Below are 20,086 nucleotides of genomic sequence, written 5' to 3'. Positions count from 1 at the left end.
CAGACATTTAACTGGGTACTTAATAAAAACACCAATATCTAAATGTATTTAAAAAATATGAACGGTGACAACAGAACAAGAAGTCATCAACAGGGAATTAAACATTTTTCTTGTTGATGTTGTTAGAAGCTAACATGTCCATTTTTTAAGGAGTCTAAAAGCATCCATCGTTCCTCAATTTAACTAATCTGCTTCTTATTATTGGTAAAATATGGTTAAAAACATGGTATTATTACCATGTTTTTCAAAGATGGATCCTTTTGCATGGGATCACTGAAAACTTCAAATCTGAAGATGATGATGATTACCCCCTGCATTTCTCATCTACTTACCTATATATTTTAAAAGCTTTCATTTATCAGTATCCTCTGACATTACAATGTCACCCAAGGAAGACAGATCATCACTGTTTTTCACTGAAACATTATTAAAACTTGTGCAGACTAGTAACAGCGGCCATTCTTCAAATCAGTCTTTTCTTTCCAACTGTTTCTTAACCACACCATAGAGAGCAAAGAATTTTTTTCCAGAAATCACCACTAACATTTCCTACAGATTTAGCATATTGGCTTTATTTTTCTAAATTCTTCAATGTGATGAATGGTTTTGAACACATATTATGCTTTCAAAATGCTGATTAAATAACCTAAATAACATCAGGAACTGAACTGCATAGGAAAAACTTACATATAAAAGAATATATGAGTTAGGGGGAAAAAAACTGTATATGCTAAGAAAGCTTAACCTATAGCTTACCGGTCATAGTCTCCATTACACAGTGCTCTGACAGAAATCTTGAATGCCTGCCACACTGGATTTAATGTATTTTTTATGACTTCTGTTTTGTGGCAGATTGTAAAACTGTAATAAAAAAAGATATATTTTGTATTTATTTATTTTTTCTTTTGTGTCATCAAACACTGAATCAAAAGAGCTGTCATGTCTATTCACTCATACAATGTCCATATAAAATTTAATGTAAGAAAAAAAGAAATGCAGTGAAATCAGAGAGAAGGGAGGACTGAAGAGAACAGACCTGTTTGAGAGAGATTACAGACTAGGGTGCTAAACAACTCTAAACCTAAAATGTTTTTACCCAAAACTTCGACAAGAATTACTACCATTCAGTGAGTTATTTCAGGCAAGAGCAATCTCCATCCCACTTGTTTAAACAGGTCTTGTACAGCCAGTAGTCAGTCACAGATCCAGAAATAAAGCATTCTGGTAAGGATTTGACTCTTGCTTAGCGAAGCGATTAAGAAACTAAGCCAAGGGAGTTGTGGCTTTCTGATTTTTGTTCCCCATTTTATGTCTACGATTTTTTAATCAGGGCTATCTCAAGTAAAACATATAAGCCTCTGTGAGATCCCATGATCACCTTCTCTCAGGTGAAATACAATGAATTGTTTTAATGCATTCTGCTTTCTCTAAATGATGCAAAATTAAAATATTTATTTTGAATCCTCATCTTGGGGACTGAACTGTTCAAAAGAAATCAGGACGCAAGGTCACTGGTGAAATCACTACTGAAATTCTACATACAGATAAAACTAAAGTTGTCCTTTGAGGGAATATCTTCCTTACATTCTGAAGGCCTGTGTTTTTATCCTGGCTATGATTCAGAAGGCATGCCTGAAGCTGAGACAGAAAAGGGGCCATCCTTCTGCCCATGGGTGCAGAAGTAGTGCCCCAACCTCCTGTTGGATTCAGCAGACCAATAAAGAATCAGTGGCTCAACACTCACCTCTTGGAAGGAAGTGGGGAAGCATAGCACTCAAGGCCAAGAGAAACTGCATATACCAGCACTCTCAGTAATGCCCAGAGAAATTTCACTAATGACCTTAATGCCACTCACAAAGGAGCCATAAATTCTCCAGGTTTGCAATTTAAGATATTTCAGCGTTTATTTAGGAAGCTGTTCCTATAATCTGCCTCCAAGAGGAAAAGAGCAGGGAACAGACACACATATACCCATACACAGGTTTATGTTAACAACTGTTCCAGTTAAGCTACTAAAACAAGTAATATCATACACGTCTAGCCTTTCTTTTGATACGATGTTATAGGTGAGGACTATCAGTTTCCAAGAAAACTTAACTTGCCAATAGACCCCCACGTAACCAGTATGTTGACCAGAAGTTAGCATGTCAAGTCTTGGCAGCAGAACAGCAGAGATTAACCCACTTTAACAAATTAAAGCATGAATGTAGCAACAGCCACTTGTAAAAAAAAATTTCTATTTAAGATATTTTTTAATTCTATTTCCTAGAACTGTTAAAAAGAGAAAAGATATTTCCAAATTTGCAGTATAAAATGTTTTTATCTAAAACAATTTCTAAGCATTAGCATATTCTGCAGCTACAGTTTTGAGAATTCTATTTAAATTAAAGGCATACTATACCCCAACAAAAGTAATGCTATTTAACTATTTTTATTACAATTAATTTTCACAGTGTCTATATTTATTACACATTTAACTCTTAAAACTCTGAGTTGCAATATTTGATCTATTTGTTACAATAGTTTTATTCTTATACTGCATAACATGATATACTTAAATCCAACAAGCATTATAAAAGAAATACAGCTTAATCTGACAAATATAAAAAACCAAAAACTGTATTACCATCTGCAAATAAATAAGTTGCCTGCTGTTTAGCAGCAGAAATACTTAACAGGCATCTACCTGCCATCTTCATTGCTTCGATGAAATACAAGGAAAGGATCAGATTTCCCAAAGAAGTCCTTCTTATCTAGTTTGTTCGCACAAAATTGCATTAAAACTGAATCCTGAAATAGGTAATACAGAAAAGTTACATACATGCAGTTTACTACACTAAATTAAAATTAAAAAATCATTGACTAATAACCATACAAATAGAAAACAAAATCAATGAGGGTATCTGCCTTCTAGACACCCGCTACATATTCGCATTCCTGTAATGTCCTTATAGTGCAATTTGAACTGCTGGAACAAAGAATTCCTTTGTAAAGGGATGCAGAGGAAGGGTAAATTTCTATGCTAAATGCCTCAGGATATTTCCAATATTTTCTGACATCCAAAGTTGCATTCTCAGGGAAGTAGGTGCACAGGCAAAGAATGCATATTAGAATTAATTTTAAAAACTCCAGTGAGACAGGATTAAGCCTCATTCCTTCAGTGACTTAAACCTGCAGTTGTCTGCTCCAGCTGCCTGTAAAGCAAATGGCTTAGCAACTTGCTATTAAGAGTCTAGAAGCTTCCAGAAAATGATCCTGGAAGATACCAAATACACCCATTCTGATGACAAATAAGGAGAAAAGTTTCTTTGCTGTGGTCAGGCAAACTGATAGTCACACATGGTCACCTCTTTGGGCAGAGTCAAGAATGCAAGAAGGATTATAAATGCAAAGATAAAACTGCAGACTCACCAGCTAACTGGGGCAGGGCCTGCTGGAAGACTGTGTTCCATAAACAGGTCTACAGGTGTAACAGCAGCAAGAGGAAGACTAGGGAAAATGCAGGCTCACCACTGAGTGGCGCAGGGGACTAGGTGACAATGGACATGGAAAAGTCCGTGTTTCTCAGAGCTTTCTATGCCTTGGTCTTTGCTGGTAAGATTTGCCTTCAAGAATCTTGGCCACCCGAGACCCAGACCTGAGAAAGTCTGAAACAGGGATGACTTGCCCTTGGTAGGGAAGGACCAGGTAAGAGAACACTTAAACAGACTAGACATACAGAAGTCCGTGGGACCTGATAGGATGCACCTGTGAGTGCTGATGGAGTTGGCCAATGTCACTGTGAGGCCACTTTCGATTATCTTTGGAAAGTCATAATGTTCAGGGAAAGTTCCTGAGGACTGGGAGAAAGAAAATGTCACTCCTGTCTTTGAGAAAGGACAAGGGAGAGGATCCAGGCCAGTCCTTCCTCAATCCCTGACAAGATGATAGAGCAAACAATCCTGGAAAACATTTCCAAACACATGGAAGACAAGGTGGCTGAGAGTCATCAGCATGGATTTACAAAGCGGAAATTCACCGCCTGATCAACCTGAAGCCTTCCCTCATCAAATGAGTGTCTCAGTGGGTGAGGTGAGACTAGAGGATGTTGTTTATTCTTGACCTTAGCATGGCCTTAGTCACTGTCTCCTATAATATCCTTGTTCACAAACTGATGAATTACAGACTAGATAACTGCACAGTGAGGTAGACTGAAAACTGGCTGAACTGCCGGGCTTCAAAGTGTCATGATCAGTAGCACAAAGTCCAGCTGGAGACCAGTCACTAGTGCTATACCCCAGATGTCAAAAATGGGGCCAGTAATATTAAACATCTTCATTCATGACATGGTTGATGGGACAGAGTAGACCCTCAGCAAGCTTGCAAATGATACAATACTAGAAGTAGCAGCTTATACACCAGATAGTTGTGCTGCCATTCCGATGCACCTGTACAGGCTGGAAAAACAAACCAACATGAACTTTACAGAGTTCAACAGAGGGAAATGTCAAGTACTGCACTTGGAGGGGAATAACCCCATGCACCAGTACAGGCTGCAGGCCAAACAGCTGGAAAGCAGCTTTGCAGAAAAGGACTAGGGGGTCTTGGTGGACACCAAGCTCACCAATGTGCCCTTGGCAGCAAAGATCCTGGGCTGCATTAGGAAGAGTGCTGACATAAAGTTGAAAGAAGTGACTCGGCACTGGTGAGGCCACCCTGGAGTACTGTGTTCAGTTCTGGGCTCCCCAGTACAAGAAAGATGTGGACAGGCTGGAGTGATTCCAGCAAAAAGGTCACTGAAATGATTAAGGGATTGGACCATTTCTCATATGAGAAGAGGCTGAGAGAGCTGGAATTATTTAGCCTGGAGAAGAGAAGGCTCAGAGGGATCTTACCAATTTGTATAAATACCTGATGGGAGGGAGTAAACAGACTCTGGTTAGCAGTATCCAGTGGAAGAACAAGTGGTAACAGGTACAAATTGAAATACAGGCAATTCCATTTAAATACAAGAAAAAACCTTTTTACTGTGAGTGTGGCGGAACACAAACAGAGAGACTGTGGTGTCTGCTTGGGCATACTCAAAACCTGACTGCACAGAGCCAACAAGTAACCTGCTCTAAGAAGAGCCAGGAGGGTCAGATTAGACAATCTCACAAGGTCTCTTCCAACCTCAGCAATTCAGTGATTCTAAAAATCTTTGCAGTCCTGAATATGAACTATAAAAGTTTCGCAAAAAATCTCAGAAGATCAGATAAGAATTAATCCAAATACTGAATAAACTTAGGTAGGAAAATATCCCAGAGAAAGTATGTGACAGCTGGTGAGACAGCACAAGAGATTGTGTGAGAGAGTGTGCACATAAAGGAGCATGACAGAGGATGCAAAAGAGAGAGCAAGAGAGAGAGAGAGAGACTGAGCCCCAAATTATTTGCCAGGTCCCCTCAGTGATTTTGAACTAGTCATCACGTATGTAAAATTTGAGTGGGGTGAATCTGGAAGAACATGAGGGCCTTGGAAGGCACCTAGTATTTGTCTTCATTAAAAGGGAAAGAAAAAAAAACCTGATTATGGATTTAATGACATATTTATGACTTCTGAATAGTTTATTACAACTGGGATACAAATGCTGGTCTTGGAGGATAAACCCAGAATATCAGGAAAAAATTGTCTTTAGTCTCTTAAGGTTACCAATAAATGCTTGGGGTGATGGCAAAGATCTCTTAAGAATGGCAAGAGCTTAACTTAAGAAATGTAGAAGTACAATTTCTACAGGAAAGCAATTAAATGATACACACATTTTGTCATCTGATAAAAGTGTGAACATTTTCATGTACTACGTACAAAAGTTTGAGCCAATATAAAACAGAGGGGAAAGACAGGCATTTCCTATGACCATACTTATTCATTCATACCAGTAACACGGGAATTTCCTACTGCTAGATGGCAGTTAAATGAGACTGAGTTGGTGCACCCTATTAACATAACTGTGCAGGACTGGCAGGTTGCCTGGAAAAGGTAGGTAAGATTTGAGCCGATGTGCTATTCAAATATACCACTATACCACTTCTGCAGAGAAATAATACAAACTTGACTAAGCTGGAAATATGGCACAAAATTAAGGTTTTTAGTTCAAATATCTAACGAATGTAAGAAAATAAGGCCTAAACAGATTAGCTATTGGATATATTAATAAAAAGAGAAACATGACTACTGCATAAATAGAAAAAAATTAACCACTTATGATGTATTATGAAAGTTAGAAGTTATACAAAAGCCAAAGCATTACCCCCTCAATACCATCAAATTACAAAAACTAAGCCCCAGAAACAAATCTCTTCAAGCCTCAAGGTATTTTTGTAGGTTTATATATCTAATCTGGTACTCTCCAGATCTCCTGAACATTCTCATAAAATGTCTGATACTATTGCTTTCTTCATTTAAGATTTGTTATCTTAAATGTTAAATTGTTATCTGCAAACTCTTCAAAGATACACCCTACAGCCCCATCCAATATATACCATGCTTTGACAAACTGCCTCCTTCCTCAGATTCCAACTAGTCTTTATCACCCCACATCGGTAATTCTTCCGTATTCTTTCTTCCAGTTTCTGTTTCCCGTAGGCATCTGCCATTAATAGGCCATGGAAGTCTTCACTTTCTTTAAAGAAAACTGTTTAAACTCTTCTTTTATGGTGATTCTTTGAAATACCTTACTAGTTTTTTCCCATAAACATTAATTTCACATTTTTAAAATAATATGACTCGCTATTAGCATAAAACCTTTTAATTACAAGGTTAAAATTTTACTTTGGTGTTCATGCAATGTCAATATTCCATAATGGAACTATAATTCCATGGCTGTAACAAATGGATCTTTGTTAAAAATTGGACACTAAGAGATTAAAATGTGATTAATTACTTAGGGAAAAAAAGACTAGATTTAAAACTCATCTAATTATCAAAAACTTTATGCTTCATATTGTTTTCTGCTTCTTTCTACTTCTTCTATCTAAAACTAAGAGTAACTGATAGGAAAACAGTATCTTAACTTCTTACACATATCAAAATGCAAATTTATATATTATAACTTTCACAATCTGGTGCAGTGTAAATCACAAAATCATTTAAATTTTATTTTTCAAAAAGCAATGAACACACACTTACTCGGCAACAGCCTAGTTCCTCTGCCGTTACTATGACTGTTCCACATTTCTTCCCAGGAATTCCACTGCAAGAAAATACAACTACATCAACTCAGTTCCTTGATATAATTTATGAAAGTTAAAACTGACGCAGATAAGCACAAAGTAAGATTTCAAGCCACAAAACTGATGGCATGCTATAGTTTCCCTTTTCTGTCACTTGTCCTGTGTAAAAAAGTTGGCTTATCCTAAGTGAATTGGTAAATGAGTTGCATATTTATTCTAACTAGCAAGAAACAAATCAGTTTCAATTTTAAAGGAAATAGCATAAAAAGTTTAAATGGGATGAAACGACAATATCAGAACTCCATTTTCCAGCCTCCCATTGATATTTTATTTAGAGATGACTCTACAACTTACCGATTTGTGAAAAGCATCCTTTTGCAAATTTTCCTTAAACAAAATACCCCAAATATATTTAAAACTACACACCAGCCTTATTTTACAACATTCTGAAATGTTTATGAAGACACATAATAATCTCACCACTATATCAGATACAGTAGTCGCAAAATAAAGTATAATTCACCCAGACAGCAATTAAAAACATGCTGCTGCAACACCAGAAAACACAGAACAGATCCTTAGCATAAAGAGCAATACAGGAACAGAAAAGTCACACATAATCTTGTAATATTCAGTGCCAGCAGCCTTTTGTGGGGAGTGGGATGGGAGGGGTGGAAGTACAAATATTGAGATGCAACTTTTTTGCATGATGCTATACTATAAATGAGAAGTTCTGCAATATCCTAATGTCCATTAGTGTGTCCATTAGCACACACCTTTGCAATTACTTCTAGATCTTTTTTCAAAACTAATGCTATTGCTTATGCTCATTTTATTTCTAGCTCTTTATTTCTTTATGTCTGTCTTGAAAATAATTCTTTGAATAAAATTACTTTCCAAGAAGACATTAAGGTAAAATCATATTTTCAAATTGATTGTATTTTTTAGGTTTTTCTGAGAGAACTAGAGGGCACTCCAGTTCTTCTGTTATGACAAAACATTAATGTAAACATTTACTGTTGTTCGTATTTTGCTTATTAGTTTCCTTAATTGTTTTGAAATCTTTTACAGGGGTCTACAGCTTTAAATAAGTTTAGCAAGACTGTGGTATAATAAAGAACTGGTAGGAAAATAGTTCTTAGAAGCAGATAAAAGTTTAGAAATTATGAATACAGGAACAAATACTGATGCAAATCTATGCAAGCTCACTGAAACTCTCGTTTAGAAGTTGATGTTTAAGTTTATAAGGAATACATCAGGGAATGCTGCTCCTATACCACTGCAGTCATTTGCCAGTAATCAGAGAGATACATGACTGCTCTCCTGGATCTCCTCAGTGCTACATGCTAAGTCTGAATTTCACAAGGAAAAACGTGGATTGGGAAACTATTCAAGTTTTTGTTGTGAAATTTTAAATGACGATTTAAATACATACAAAACTTATGGCACTCTTCCATTTAATGTGGTATGACTTATAAAGTACAATACTTTAAGATCAAACAGGATAATTTTCTTCAAATAACAGAAAAAAAGAATCTGGTCATTCCAAATGTTACACAGTACAATTCACAGTTTTATCAGCATCTTCAAATCACATGGTTTTAAATCTGTCATCCTTCAACAGCTCAAGACCAAAAATTACCCATTTTAGCCTCTGTAGCAACAGGACATTGAAATTGAAATCTCAGATTTTCAGAAGATGAAAAAGCTGCATTTTTTCTTTTGAACAGTACTTGAAGCTTGTCGTGGTTTAACACCAGCCAGCAACTAAGCACCACGTAGCCGCTCACTCACTCCCCCCCACCCAGTGGGATGGGGAGAGAATGGGAAGGAAAAAGGTAAAACTCATGGGTTGAAATAAGAACAGTTTAATAGAACAGAAAGGAAGAATCTAATAATCATGATAGTAACAATAATAAAATTACAATAAAAATAAAAGAATTGGAATAGACAAAACAAGCGACGCACAATGCAGTTGCTCACCACTTGCCAATTGATGCCCAGTTAGTTCCCAAGCAGCGATCCACCCCCCTGGCCAACTCCCTGCAGTTTATATACTGGACATGATGTCACATGGTATGGAATACCCCTTTGGCCAGTTTGGGTCAGCTGTCCTGGCTGTGTCCCCTCCCAACTCCTTGTGCCCCTGCAGCCTTCTTGCTGGCTGGGCATGAGAAGCTGAAAAATCCTTGACTTAGTATAAACACAACTTAGCAATAACTATAAAGATCAGTGTGTTATCAACATTCTTCTCATACTGAACCCAAGACATAACACTATACCAGCTATTAGAAAGAAAATTAACTCTATCCCAGCCAAAACCAGGACAATCGTGAAAAACTCCTGAAATTTGGTAGTAACAGCAGTAGTAGAAATGACTTAGTTATCAGGGTGATATTGACCTTACATGGTAAAATGTTTCAAGGAACAAATGACCAAGACCCCGGCTTTGACAGGGAAGGAAGAAATAGAAATTTCAGAAATGTAACAAAAAACCCAGAAGTTCCCAGCACCACAATTCTGCAGGTCATTCCACCTCAAATAGAAAGCACTGGTATCAGAATTACCATTACCTGAACCAAAATTCTTCCTACTGAATTATTTGAGCCCAGTTAACTGTGCCATTAGGGACTTATTTGAGATGTAGTCTGAGCAGTGACAGTACTTTGAAGAAACAGCATCAAACATTTCCTTTGGTATGAAAAGTCAAATAGATTTATCCCACTTCCAAAAGATTATTGTGTCATATGGTAGATTGTGAAAAATACAACTCTGATCATCTCCAGAAGAGCTGGAGGCCTGAAGTAAAACTGCTGATAAGCAAGCCCCATTTCTGACAAACTGGTCACCAAACAGCTGCCATTTGATAGCTGCCATTGTGCCACCCTGCCTGCAGCTAAAACACACGGCAGTCAATGTCTGCCTGTCTCAAACTGAGATTTGCACATGAAGACATTTATGCGAAGACATGCTTCATTTCATCTTATGAAGGCCAAGGGATCCCCAACCCCAAGAGATACATGTGTCTGGAATTATCACTCTGTAGGATGGGGGAAACTGGAGAGGCAATCCCCTGAAGATATGTGGGTGTGTATGTCAGAAAAAAAAGGAATTCTTGATTGTTGAGTAGATGTGAAAAGTACACACAGTATAGTCATAGCTGAAAGCAGTTGGGGTAAGGTTTGGCTTGACATATCACCATGGTTCTCAAGGACACATGCCTTATAAAAGAAGGATAATTATTACCATGATGGCTGGTGAAGAGGTGAAATGCTTAATTGAGATTATCACAGAATTTCTCTATAGAACAAAAAGTTCTCATTATTCAGGAACTAAAAACTCTACCAAGTGACCTCTACAGTTTGAGATGCTATTAAGTACAAACTTTGTATGCTTATCTTGAGACTACAAGCATGAAAAAAGTACTGGACAATTTGCAGACACTAAAGAGTTTGTTATCTTACAAATTCCCTTACAAACCATTCATTAAGAAAAAAATCCTTAAATGTAAAGTCAGCACCCTTGCAAAAACTTCAGTGGTCGCAGATCAGCCAAATAGAAAGACATTTAACTAGCAATAATGCCTTGTGAGAAAATAACAAAATAATTTCAAGCTGGTCTTATCACTGTATGAAAATACATGACCTGGAGATTCAGCATTACAGACCAGTCCTTCCAATTGCCAGGGAAATACTGACTAATATTACCTTGAAGATGAGCATGTAAGAGTTCCACCTTGTTTAAATGCAGAATGCAGTGCCACTGCCCATCTTCTTTAGCTTTAAGGAATAGCTGGCATTGAGCTGCCTTGGAAGTGGTTCTATAGCACTGAAACAACAATACAGACTTCGTATTCAGGCAACCAATTTCTCAGGCTAGGTTCCTCTGGAAAGGGTTACAGATAACGGTTTGTGGGGTAATAATGAGGCAATCTGTATTGCATAACGACTGCCACCTCCAACACTCAGTGCTAGTTGTCTGACACTCAGATATAGAAAATGTGCCAGTCTAAGTGTGAATAGGGTGCAAACTGAATGTGAGGAAAATCTACATTTCAGTGGGTCCTACTGGTTTGAGAGCCCAGAACCTGTAGGTGTTCTACAGTGATCACCTCTTTTTGGACAGTATTTGAGGGAGCAAATAATTTGACTGTTAAAGGAACTGAACAGAAAACTATCATCAAATGAAAGGCCCTCAACAATACCTGCATGTCTCTAGACAAGACACAGTCCTCAAGAGTAATTATTGTCTCCTTAGAACAAATGATTCCACAACTGAGACACCACATCTGCAGCACCTTGAAAAGTTTGAAAGGAGACTCTGAAGCCAACTGGGGCTTTAACAAGGACTGAAGGGAGGACATTTCCAGCATTGGTGAAAAAGTCGGAGAAAGATGGCAATTTATCTGGGAATTCAAACCTGAGATGTTCAACAGACCTTCCAATTTTGCAAGCTGAAACTGCAGTGAGACAGAGGATGGGACATTTTTCAGATCATTCAAAAATTTACAGTCTTATCCCTGAATTTACAGAACCTAGCCCTCTGGCAGTCACAACCACAGATAAGAGGATAGGACAAACATATAGGAAGTACCAATTCCAGAGTTCAGATGTTTTTCTATCAATTATGTTCACAGCAAGATGACAGGAGAAAGAACTTCCAAAAATAGGCCAGCTGGCTCCAGTACAGCCTCATTAGCAGGCAATGGCACTCACATGTGAATAACTAGCATAGAATGCTCATTAGGCTTTGCAATGGCTCTGCCTCCTCATTAAAGGGAATCCCTACAGGAATGCACTTAGTGGATCCTGAAAGAAGCATTGCTCAAAGTTATAAATGGGGCGAGCATCTTCTCTCTAGGAAGACAGAACATGCAAATATCTAATTCTGAATAATGTCTGGGAAGCTTACGCACTCGAGAGAAAAAAAAAAAACGGTGTCATTTCTGAAAGTAGATAGAGCTGCACCTCATCCTTTCATGCTAATACAACTGGGACATGCAAGGCCAGTCTGAGTAAATCTTACACATGGAGCTTGTCTTGAGAAGGCATTTAATGAATCTAGTAACCCAATAGGTAAAGAGAGTAAACGTTACTGTTAAAATGTCAGATTCTCCATTTCACCTGCTTTGTATGACTAGATTTGTTTTCCAAGAGAAATTATCCAGAGCAAATGTTCACCTCTGTACCTGGCCAGTCTGTAAAATAAAGTGCAACGGTGAAGTATGTTCTTGAATAAAGACGGTCATCATCACAGAGATAACAGGCTAGCGCACTACCATACTGGGAGCAAGAGTCTTCTGCAACAGACTGCACTGAATTCAAAGCCCTTAATGGTGTCAGAAACAGAGGGGGAGGTCCAGAAGACATCCTCATACCCACCAAGACCAAATACTATTCCGTTCATGCCTCAGAGGCATAAGACACTGGTGCTTTTAAGACCAATGAAACTGCAAGTCATGCCTGTCATGAAGGTGAAGAAGAAAAATATGCATGTATATCTCCACTTTTGCACTCACCATGAAGATCAGTAGCAAGGTATGTTTCAGTCTGCCTGACAGACCACTGCAATGGTGACCATCTAGGCTTGAGATGCTTACATTCATTTTGATGAAGGACAAGAATACCCTTTCATAGTACTTTCTATGGGAACTTTCCCTGGTGATATACAATCTGACTTGGAGTTGGCCAGCTCATGGCAGCCATGGAGTCCTGAATCTCATGAGGCTCTTGTAAATGTCCAAAGTAGATAGATCTGAAGTTTAAGCTTCCAATCTTTGTAATTTTCATTTTGAAAGAATGTCAGAGCTTACTTCAATGCCAATCAGAGAATGGAATTCAAGCTTCTTAAGCTGGTTAAGTACTAAAAGTGCTACTTCAGTAGGGTAGCTGATTGGGACTAAAACAGCACTGGGCATTCTCTTCTTTGCACATCCATTGGCAGAGAACAGAAAAGGCAAAATGCTAATGAACTTCAGAAACACTGTGAAGAGAAAAAGCTCTCTGATCTCAAGTGAAGGATTATAAAGAACATTCAAGTAATGTGAACGTGGACTTCACATAACTTGGTAAAGAAAACAGTAAATTCAAAGCAGTAAATATCCTTAGGAACCGAAGACATGCAATGTTGTCAATTGAATTATTGTTATTTGAATATTAAGAGACATTAAACACGCATCTATAAGCAAACAATCCTGAAATGCAATGCAATGGTTTAATGAATAAAATAGGACACTAAATGTCTCCTAGACACCAAGGTGTCCAGACTTCAAAGAGTCCAGAGTGAACAATCAACCAGGCACAGTTGTCTAGCCACAGCACTGTCAAAAGCACCAATGACAAAATAAAACCTGAACATGGGAAAAAGCTGATAAAAAGTCACAAACACTTTCTCATTAACATTAACAAATATCTACCCTCACTACATATACAAAAAGGAAGGTATATTTCAAAATCTTTCAGGGGGACAACTGATTTGGGTCCATTTAGTAACTGCCATACAACAGAGTAGTATCAGAAGCAAGACCTGAACAATGCTTGTTTACCCAAGAGAAAATGCATCACACAGGCCCACACAACTGTGAGATAATTTTAAGATCTTTTTTCAATAGAATCTTCACTGATGTCTTGTCCTTTCTCACAGCTAATTTCAAACTTTAAACTTCATCTGTTACTCACTTCAGACTTCACTTAACCAAGTGATAACAAACTGCTGAATGGATGATTTTTAATCTACATGTTTAAAATAAATTTCAGGAACTTTCTCAGAAAAAAAAATGTGTACTGTGCTGAATAATTTACCACTCTGAAGACAGACAGAACTATAAAGACCTTCAAGAAGTCAGCAAGATTTGTCTTACTAAATATGGGTGTCTTCAAAGTCAGCACCTTTCTCTGACGGAGTCACCACAAGCTTCCAGTAGAGTCAACTAACAGCCAAAACAGTCAATGGAGTTGCAACAGTGCAATTCACTGTGGCAGTTAGCATACGTTAGGCCTAGACAGTGAAAAGTTAGTGAACTTCTGTTTTAGTAGAAGTAAACAAAATAGGGCCAACCTCTTGTCCCTATTGACAGGATAGTGTTTGTGTGCTCAAGTACCTGGTCAAACTATGCAACCAACCTGCTCACCATCAAGAACTAAAAATATGTCCAGAACAAGTAGAGAGTGTGTGTCCCCATCCCATGGTACTGAGGCTCTCCTGGGACAGCCCTGGTAGGAGCTGGGCAGGGGCTGTTTCTCTAATTGGGTTACTGGAGTTCCCCCACCTGCCCTGTACCTCTGTGCTCCCTTGTAGGTGTGGAGATGGGACTTCAATGGGCTGATGGCTCTCCTGGGATGGGTCTGTAAGTAGCCAGGGCAAGGTATTATTGGGGTTCCCCCACTTGCCATTGTGCCTCTCTTCTCCTTTGTTTGCAGACAAGCTTCTTAATCATGTAACCTAACACACCTCTTCTATTATACCACTTACTATACTTGTCCTCAAAGCTATTTCCTGGACAAGTTTTTAAAAGTTTAATATCCAGAACAGGATTAAGAGGAGAATCACAAAACACAGTTGTCCAGTAACAGTACTTGCTGAAGTTAACCACTTTGTATGGTTGTATTAGAAATCTGATAATCTGATCAGCTGATTCTTCATTGTTTGTTTGTGCAGGATCTTTTTTTGCAGGAGGTAGATTACAATTAACAGTTTCCTACTGTTCCACAGTAGCCAAAATCTATTAAACAGTAATTTAACACTCCCAATAGTGATGCAGCCAATTTTAGGTTTTTGGGGGGTGGGGTTTTTTTTAGTGTTAAATTTTATACAATATTTATTTTATTGCAGACAATTTGTGATTAGATACTGAAATTGAAGGACATCTTAAAAGTTAAGGTTCATCTACAAACCTTGATGACAACAGAAATTGATGCAGTTTTAAAGTACCATTTTCTGTGTAGTTTTTCAAGTTATTTAACAAAGTGATACAGTGAAGTAGTATTACTTCTAACATATATTATGTTACTGTGTGCATAGGTATGTTTTCAAGTTTAAATAGTGTATTTGTAAGAGTTTTCCTGAAGTATGCTGCAGATACTGAAACTTTCCTCACCTGCAGAGTTGAAGAATATATTTACCCTTAAAATGAAGTAGTTCCCAGTGTGCACAGTCCCACCAATACAGAGAAGGAAAATGATAAGGAACATGTAGTGATATTAATAGAACTGTTTATGTATAGGACAATTAAACCCCTGATTTAAAAAGAAATAGTGTAAAAAAGTACTGGTGTAGTCCTTGGGGAGGGAGGATAAGGAGGGCAGGAGAGGTTGCAGGGAGGGCACGGAGGATTACTAGGGACTTGTCATAAAGAATGAGTCTGTAAATATAGTGATCAGGTGACTGAACTATATTTGGAAACCCTCAAAATTCAGCAAAAATGCATTTATTACCGACCTCCATTCTGAATATTAAAGAGAATATGAATCATATTGTTAAAGGATGTTGCGGCAGTAATAATCACATCACTGTACTGGGTTTGTATGTCAAGGTTTTGGTAGTGGGGGACGGGCTGCAGGGGTGGCTTCTGCGAGAAGCTGCTAGAAGCTTCCACCATGTCTGTGTATTGCTTTTGTTGGCAAGGTTTTGGTAGCGGGGGGGGGGTTACAGGGGTGGCTTCTGTAAGAAGTTGCTGGAAGCTTCCCCTGTGTTCGAGAGAGAGCCAATACCAGCCGGCTCTAAGATGGACCTGCCGCCGGCCAAGGCCGAGCCAATCAGCGATAGTGGTAACGCCTCTGTGATAACATTTTTAAGAAGGAAAAAAAGTTGGGACAGGCAGATTCGGCAGCCGGAGAGAGGAGTGAGAACATGTAAGAGAAACAACCCTGCGGACACCAAGGTCAGTGAAGAAGGAGGGGGAGGAGATGCTCCAGGCGCCGGAGCAGAGATTCCCCTGCAGCCCGTGGGGAAGACCATGGTGAGGCAGGCTGTCCCCCTACAGCCCATGGAGGTCCACGGTGGAGCAGATCTCCACCTGCAGCCCGGGGAGGACCCCACGCTGGAGCAGGTGGGTGCCTGAAGGAGGCTGTGACCCCGTGGGAACCCCGCGCTGGAGCAGGCTCCTGGCAGGACCTGCGGATCTGTGGAGAGAGGAGCCCACGGAGCAGGTTTTCTGGCAGGACTTGTGACCCCGTGGGGGACCCACGCTGGAGCAGTGTGCTCCTGAAGGACTGCACACCGTGGAAAGGACCCATGCTGGAGCAGTTCATGAAGAACTGCAGCCTGTGGGAAGGGCCCACGTTGGAGAAGTTCGTGGAGGACTGTCTCCCGTGGGTGGGACCCCACGCTGGAGCAGGGAAGAGTGTGATGAGTCCTCCCCCTGAGGAGGATGAAGCGGCAGAAAACAACGTGTGATGAACTGACCGTAAACCCCATTCCCCGTCCCCCTGTGCCGCTGGGGGGGTTGGTAGAGAAGCCGGGAGTGAAGCTGTGCCTGGGAAGAAGGGAGGGGTGGAGGGAAGGTGTTCTGAGATTTGGTTTTATTTCTCATTACCTTACTCTGGTTGATTTGTAATAAAGTGAGTTAATTTTCCCCAAGTTGAGTCTGTTTTGCCCGTGACGGTAAGTGATGAGTGATATCTCTCCTGTCCTTATCTCGACCCACAAGCTCTTTGTTATATTTTCTCTCCCCTGTCCAGCTGAGGAGGGGGAGTGATAGAACGGCTTTGGTGGGCACCTGGCAACCAGCCAGGGTCAACCCATCACAGTCTGACAGAGCCAATGCCAGCCGGCTCCAAGACAGACCCACTGCTGGCCAAGGCTGAGCCTATCAGTAACAGTGGTAGCACCTCTGGGATAATGTATTTAAGAAGAGGAAAAAGTTGCTGCAGAACAGAAACAGCAGCCGGAGAGAGGAGTGAGAATATGTGAGAGAAACAACCCTGCAGACCCCCAGGTCAGTGAAGAAGGAGGGGGAGGAGGTGCTCCAGGTGCCAGAGCAGAGATTCCCCTGCAGCCCGTGGGGAAGACCATGGTGAGGCAGGCTGTCCCCCCGCAGCCCAGGGAGGTCCACAGTGGAGCAGATCTCCACCTGCAGCCTGTGGAGGACCCCAGGCCAGAGCAGGTGGATGCCCAAAGAAGGCTGTGACCCCGTGGGAAGCCCACATTGGAGCAGGTTTGCTGGCAGGACTTGTGACCCCATGGGCGACCCATGTTGGAGCAGTCTGTTCCTGAAGGACTGCAGCCCGTGGAAAAGGACCCACACTGGAGCAGTTTGTGAAGAACTGCAGCCCATGCGAAGGATTCACGTTGGAGAAGTGCAAGGAGGACTGTCTCCCGTGGGAGGGACCCCACGCTGGAGCAGGGGAAGAGTGAGGAGTCCTCCACCTGAGGAGGAAGGAGCAGCAGAGACAATGTGTAATGGAACTGACCACAACCCCCATCCCCTGTCCCCCTGTGCCGCTAGAGGGAAGGAGGTAGAGAACTCCGGAGTAAAGTTGAGCCCAGGAAGAAGGGAGGGGGGGGGGAAGGTGTTTTAGGATTTTGTTTTATTCCTCATTATCCTACTCTGATTTGATTGGCAATAAATTGTTACTTTCCCCAGGTCAAGTCTGTTTTGCCCATGACAGCAATTGGTGAATGATCTCTCCTTGTTCTTATCTCAACTCACAAGCTTTTCATTATAGTTTTTCTCTCCCCTGCCCTGCTGAGGAAGGGCAGTGATAGAGCAGCTTTGGTGAGACCCTGGCATCTAGCCAGGATCAACCCACCACATACAGTCATGGAATTCAGCAAGGGAACTAACAGCTCACATTTGTTACAAATCAATTTGAACCATCTGCAGTTGGCTGTAAATTAGGGAAACTAAATCAAAGGCTTATTTTGATAAAACATTTAGTGAAAATGTTTTGCGAAGACTTTTCAAGTTTTTTCATGTTACTCAATTTTTCAGCATGAACTGTATGATAAATGAGTCCTGCTGAATAGCCGAAATTTCCCTTTGTACAAAAACTAAATGATTGGAAGTAAGACATTTACAGACAGAATTTAGTCAAGGCTAATGGACTGGAAGGGCATAACTACAGGAATACCTCCCCACAAAGCAGTGCTAGCCAACCCCCAACATTTATGATTCAAAAGGATTTGTTTCAGGTATGTGTAAGTCTCAGAAATTCAAGTAGACTAAATCCCATTAAAATATTTTCTAAACTTAAAATACAATTAAAGAAAGTTTACCATAGTTTTTGTAATAGAAATATTTATTTTACTTTAAAATTTTTATTATTTCATAAAGATCCTTAGATTAAATTAAAGGAAAACTATATAAATTCTCTTTCAGTTTGTCAATTTAAGTGGTCTGTTCTGAACTGTTATTTCATCCAGAAAGAGTTCTGGAGACACCCTGAAACTATTTTTGGCATGAAAATAGGAAACTTCAGATGCTTTTCCAAGCTTACACTTGCGTTGGAATTGTAAAAATTTAAGAATTTTACTGCATTCGAGTATTGAGAAGAGTTTTTAGCATGACAGCTCAACACTTCAAAGTTTTTGAAAGAGAAAATGATAGCTATCATATGTGGGTCTCCTTGAAGCTGGCCACTGTTTTCACCAAGATTAAAAGTTTAGGGCCACCTCCACAGAACACCACCACAGTATTTGATACAAACTAGAGAAATGCTTTTTTAAAATTATTTTATCAATGACATTAAGTTCTTTACATAAAAAAGATAAAAGTCTCTAATAAAATCTAGGGAAAAAGGCTACCATTGGTATATTTTGGACACTGATAACAAAATACCGACTTCTGAGATTTTTCATAGGACTTCAAAGCTACTACTTAAACTAATGTTTAAGTTTGAAGTTGACAGGTACAGGATATAAGATATGTACATGAGAAGGTAAGTAGTGTATAAACCATATAAACCACTAAAGTTAGATATAAAAGGGTAAACTGAGTAACAGAAATGGTTAATTACATCAGATATATACATAAAAAAACTGTAGAGCTAGGAACATATTTCCTAAGAATTTTACATCAGATTAATAATGCATCATTAATATAACTTGATTAGGCAATTACACTAAAATAATATCTAAGTACATTCTGAATTTTGCAAATTGTTGTAGTTTATCCAGATCCTGTTTCTTGTCAGAATGTGCCATGTGGTGTTTTCACCAAAGTTTAGCCCAGAATAATATAAGGCTTGCTAAGCCTAAAAAACTTCATCTGCCCTTATAAGGAAATCAGTAATAAAGAAAAGTGAATGAAGTAACCCTGGTGTATTACTCATAATGAACGTAGTAAAATGGGACAAGAAGAACGCTCCATCAGACAGAGTAACCAAACTCATGATCATTCCCTGCAGTGCAATTATTATTAATAAAAGCAAAAAACTAAAAACCCCACAAAAATTCCAAATTAAAAGATATTACCATCTTATTAAATGTCCAGCTATATATTTAAATGTTTGCTTTTAATGTCATATGTGAATTTATAGCATACATTTAGATAAAAATTGTAAAATATTTTTAATTACTCAAACCTTATTTAGGAACAGAAAATGCAGATTGTTCAAATAACTGGTGTTTTAAATATCTGTACATCCCTATGAACAATGGTTTGCAAACATCAAAATCCTCTCAGTGGGAGAAAAATACATTGATCATAAAGTTTTCCATAAATTTAGTAGGAAAAATAGAAAATACTTCATACTCTGGATTGCCTCACTGTTTGGGAATTGTATTATTTGGAACAATAGAAATACGAGTAGGAATGTTTGGATTTGAAACAGTGAGGGTTTTCTTCCTTGATGCTTGAACAAAAGGCAATAAAGATTTATGGTGTGTTAATTTGAGAAATAGGAATAAAAACATTTATAAGATTAGTATACTCAAACTATTTCTAATGCAAGATGAAA

At 39.1% G+C, this 20,086-nt stretch overlaps 1 protein-coding gene across 2 annotated transcripts in view; it reads right to left on the bottom strand.

Annotated features, from left to right (window-relative positions):
• The window catches only part of CPNE8 (copine 8), a 109,278-nt gene that overhangs the window by 45,960 nt on the left and 43,232 nt on the right, over nt 1-20,086 (bottom strand). For both annotated transcript variants that reach the window (XM_030015655.1, XM_030015657.1), the window contains 3 exons: nt 7,147-7,210; nt 2,687-2,790; nt 757-861 (listed from right to left, as the gene is read on the bottom strand). In XM_030015655.1, coding sequence (XP_029871515.1) covers nt 757-861; nt 2,687-2,790; nt 7,147-7,210 — 273 coding nt within the window. The remainder of the gene's footprint in view (nt 1-756; nt 862-2,686; nt 2,791-7,146; nt 7,211-20,086) is intronic.

This window comes from Aquila chrysaetos, chromosome 5 (assembly GCF_900496995.4).
Source record: "Aquila chrysaetos chrysaetos chromosome 5, bAquChr1.4, whole genome shotgun sequence".
NCBI classification, from domain to species: Eukaryota; Metazoa; Chordata; class Aves; order Accipitriformes; family Accipitridae; genus Aquila; species Aquila chrysaetos.
The sequence above is the reverse complement of the archived record's forward strand: the minus strand, read 5'-3'. Positions and strand labels throughout refer to the sequence as shown.